Source organism: Plectropomus leopardus, unplaced genomic scaffold (genome assembly GCF_008729295.1).
Source record: "Plectropomus leopardus isolate mb unplaced genomic scaffold, YSFRI_Pleo_2.0 unplaced_scaffold18541, whole genome shotgun sequence".
Lineage (NCBI taxonomy): Eukaryota > Metazoa > Chordata > Actinopteri > Perciformes > Serranidae > Plectropomus > Plectropomus leopardus.
The window spans coordinates 1-3,439 of record NW_024619988.1 but is presented as its reverse complement, the minus strand read 5'-3'; the positions used below and the strand labels follow the sequence as shown (position 1 = coordinate 3,439).

The following is a 3,439-nucleotide window of genomic DNA, read 5'->3' as shown; positions in this document are numbered from 1 at the left end:
ACAGAAATAAAACAATGATAATAATAAATTTTGATTTTATCTTTAGCACTTATGGCAATTTTTTTTACTTTTCTTTTTTTAATTCTTAGGACAATTTTTTTTGTATTGTTTAAAAAAAATGCTAATTTGGGGGCCATTTCATGTAAGTCATTGCTCATTGCCATTGCTCATCACCTTCTGTTATTTTTTGAAGAAATATATCCAATATGCTCAAGTTTCAAAATGTTAAACTTTTAACTTTTTAATGCAAAATGGGTCTAAAACAGCTATTTTAAATTTTCAATGCAATTTCCACATCTCCAGTTTGCACTGTAATCATGATATAGTCTTAAACTCCTCTGGACTCCATTCTGGCTGATGAGGTGCAAATTATTTTATGCCTTACATTTGGGAAAATGAGAAATATTTGTGTGACCATGTGAGGTTAATTCAGGATCTGTGGCTACAATTTGAAAGAAAATATGAATGTGACAACTAATGATACTCAAAACCAGTCAGTGTAAACTTTGGCCTCACAATTATCATTTTGTGCAAAACTCAAGAGTTTACTTGGCAAATAAAGATTTGCAGACTGAAGAAATGTATGGCAAATTCTGTGCCAGAGTTATGTGCCTGCCTTCCTACATTATTTTTTATTGGGGTGGATAAATTTTAAACATGACTGGTTTTAAAACTGTGTACTTGAAGGTTGAGTGTGTAGAATTTAGTGCCATCTAGTGGGGAGGTTGCAGATCGCAAACAACTAAAACTGAACCAATTAAAAAAACAACATTGCAGACCCCATGGACCTGCTCCATATGTAAATATAAACAGCTCATTCTTGGGTAACAAAAACACAATGATTCTTATTTTCAGGAGATTAAACACTAATGAAAACATTGTCATGAGTATAATATAGCATTACTGCAAAGATATGCCCCTAAATCCTTCACACCGGACCCTTAATCTCTCAACAATGAGATACTTCTCTGTAGGTCCTATAGGTCTCTGCATGCAATAATGAATTTATAATACAATACTCCAGGACCATTACATGGCTAAATATTTGTAATGAAAATAAATCCACAGGTCTACAGGTTTTACTCATATTTATAACAAAATCTAACTGAAGCTTGAACACTGTATGTCATTCATCAGGCTTACCGGTATTCCAGGATTGCCTGGGATCCCGTCTCTGCCAGGGGTACCAGGTGATCCAGCATGCCCTGAAGACAGGCCTTCAGCTGTGTCAGACGATGACAGGCGGCCAGAGGGCCCAGGGGGGCCGGGAGGTCCAGGAGGCCCCGGTGGACCAGGCTGACCCTGTAGGAAAGTTTTTTTAATTATAATTATTATTTCACTGTGAAAATTAAGCCATTGGACCATCCCATCTCGTTTTGAAGACTTTCTCTTACCCTGATGAGTTCAGTGTCACTGTCCAGGTCCTCAAAGCCAGAACCCAGTGCATCTGCTCCATACTGCAACACAGATAACACAGAGTCTTAAACACTGATATATTTGTAATCCTTCATCCTTCTTGTTCTTCACTCAGATTGCTCACTAGGATTGACCTTCCTCTACATTTACTGTATGCTGATTTTAGCACTAGAAAAGCTCAATAATACCAACAAAAAGCCAGAATAAAACCATGAACTGTGACACTCACGGGTACACTTCGTGATCTGGGGGGTCCAGGAGGCCCAGGGAGGCCAGGAGGGCCTGGTATACCAACTCCAGAGTCTCCCTGCGGAGAGGAAAGGTAAGAGAAGAGGACAGGAAGAAATATCTGTTTTTCACAGTTCATTTGGGGATATACAATAAATGCTATTTTGAATTAAAGGTCCAGTGTGTAGGACTTAGTAAGATATAGCTGTGATGTTTCAGAAAACTACCAACTGAGTCTCCACTTGTGTGCCAGGTGTGTAGAAAAAGTGAGTGACACATAAATGCAGACACACAGTTATGCATAAATATAGAAATACAGAAATGCAAAAATGCAGAATTACAGAGATGCTGAAATGCAGAAATATAGAAATGCAAAAATGTCAGTGGCCCTATGTTGGATATGTAGAAGAACTACAGTGGCCAATGCAGAAATACAGCATGCATATATACAGACATGCTCAAATGAAAAAATGCAGAAATGCAAATGTTCCCATGTTGAGACAGCGTTTGTCATACTGTACAGTCAACATGGCGGACACAATTCTTATTTTTAGGTGATCATTAAACTTTTAGTTATGAATATTATATTCCATTACTGTCCGTATATCCCCCTAAACCCTACAGACTGGACCCTTAAAAGTCTACCAGTTGTGTTAAGTTAAGTGTGCCTTAGGCCCACCTTCTCTCCTTTGATTCCAGTTTCTCCCTTCAAACCTGGAAATCCCTGAGCTCCCCTCTCACCCTGGAGGTATAAACACAATAGAGTTATTACGTGTGATATGAAACAAAGATAAGAAGACAGAAGAACTTACGAGATAAATAACTTACTGGGTCTCCTTTTTCACCCTTGCTTCCCTTTAAAACGAGAGAAGGATTTAGAGTCAGCACTAAATCTTATGAACTCAGAGGTCTATAAAACAATGGCCACACATACACACAGACACAGACACACACACACACACATACACACACACACACACACACACACACACACCCCTTATCTCACTGACACACACACCCACACACACACACACACACACGCTCCTTATCTCACTGACACACAAACCTGCTGTCCATCTTTCCCTGGCAGTCCTTGGGATCCAGGGGCTCCTGGTGGTCCTTTTGTTCCTCTTGGGCCAGGCTGTGCTTGCCCAGGTAAAGGGGTGGGGCCTGGGTGCCCGGGTGGGCCAGGTGGGCCTCGGGGACCAGGATCTCCACGCTCTCCTTTTAATCCAGGCCTGATGCGACCCTGGAGATTCAAATTAAACAATATTTTCATGGGTAACGAACGCAGACTGTAGTAAAGATGTGGTCATGCAAAAATATTAAAGAATTGTCATAATGTTTTAAACAACATTGATGAACAAAATAAGGAAGTGACAGACGAGTGAGAAAGTCCATGCGTGAACTTACATCTCCTGATCGCTCCCCTGGCTCCTCAGTCCGGTGTGGCCCTATGCACAACATGTGACATCATTAACAGGTTTGACCAATGAAATTCTTATAAGATAACACTATATAAACTGAAAATTATCGCACAGACAAATGTACTGCATACACTACAAAATTAACCCTTAACCCTGGTGACAATTGGAGAGCCAAACTGAAAGAGTTGCTGTAATGGTAGAAGTACAGATTTGCTGTTATTGGTTGCATTAGCTTCACTTAAAACCCTTGTTTAAAAAAAATAAAATAATTTAATAAATAAATTTAATACATCAATATTTATAATAAACAAACAAAATATGATACAATAAAAATAAAACACCTAACATTTAAAAAATACAAATAAAAT

The 3,439-nt window shown here is 38.9% G+C and overlaps 1 protein-coding gene across 1 annotated transcript; it reads right to left on the bottom strand.

The window, feature by feature from the left end:
• Positions 1–1,143: 1,143 nt before the first annotated feature.
• Positions 1,144–3,098, bottom strand: LOC121965086 (collagen alpha-1(XVIII) chain-like; the record flags this gene model as incomplete). The annotated part of the gene is made up of 7 exons (XM_042515253.1): positions 1,144–1,302; positions 1,395–1,457; positions 1,646–1,723; positions 2,324–2,386; positions 2,473–2,499; positions 2,711–2,893; positions 3,058–3,098. Coding segments are annotated over 7 exons (614 nt in total), but the record flags the coding sequence as incomplete, so codon positions are not given.
• Between the last annotated feature and the right edge of the window lie 341 nt (positions 3,099–3,439).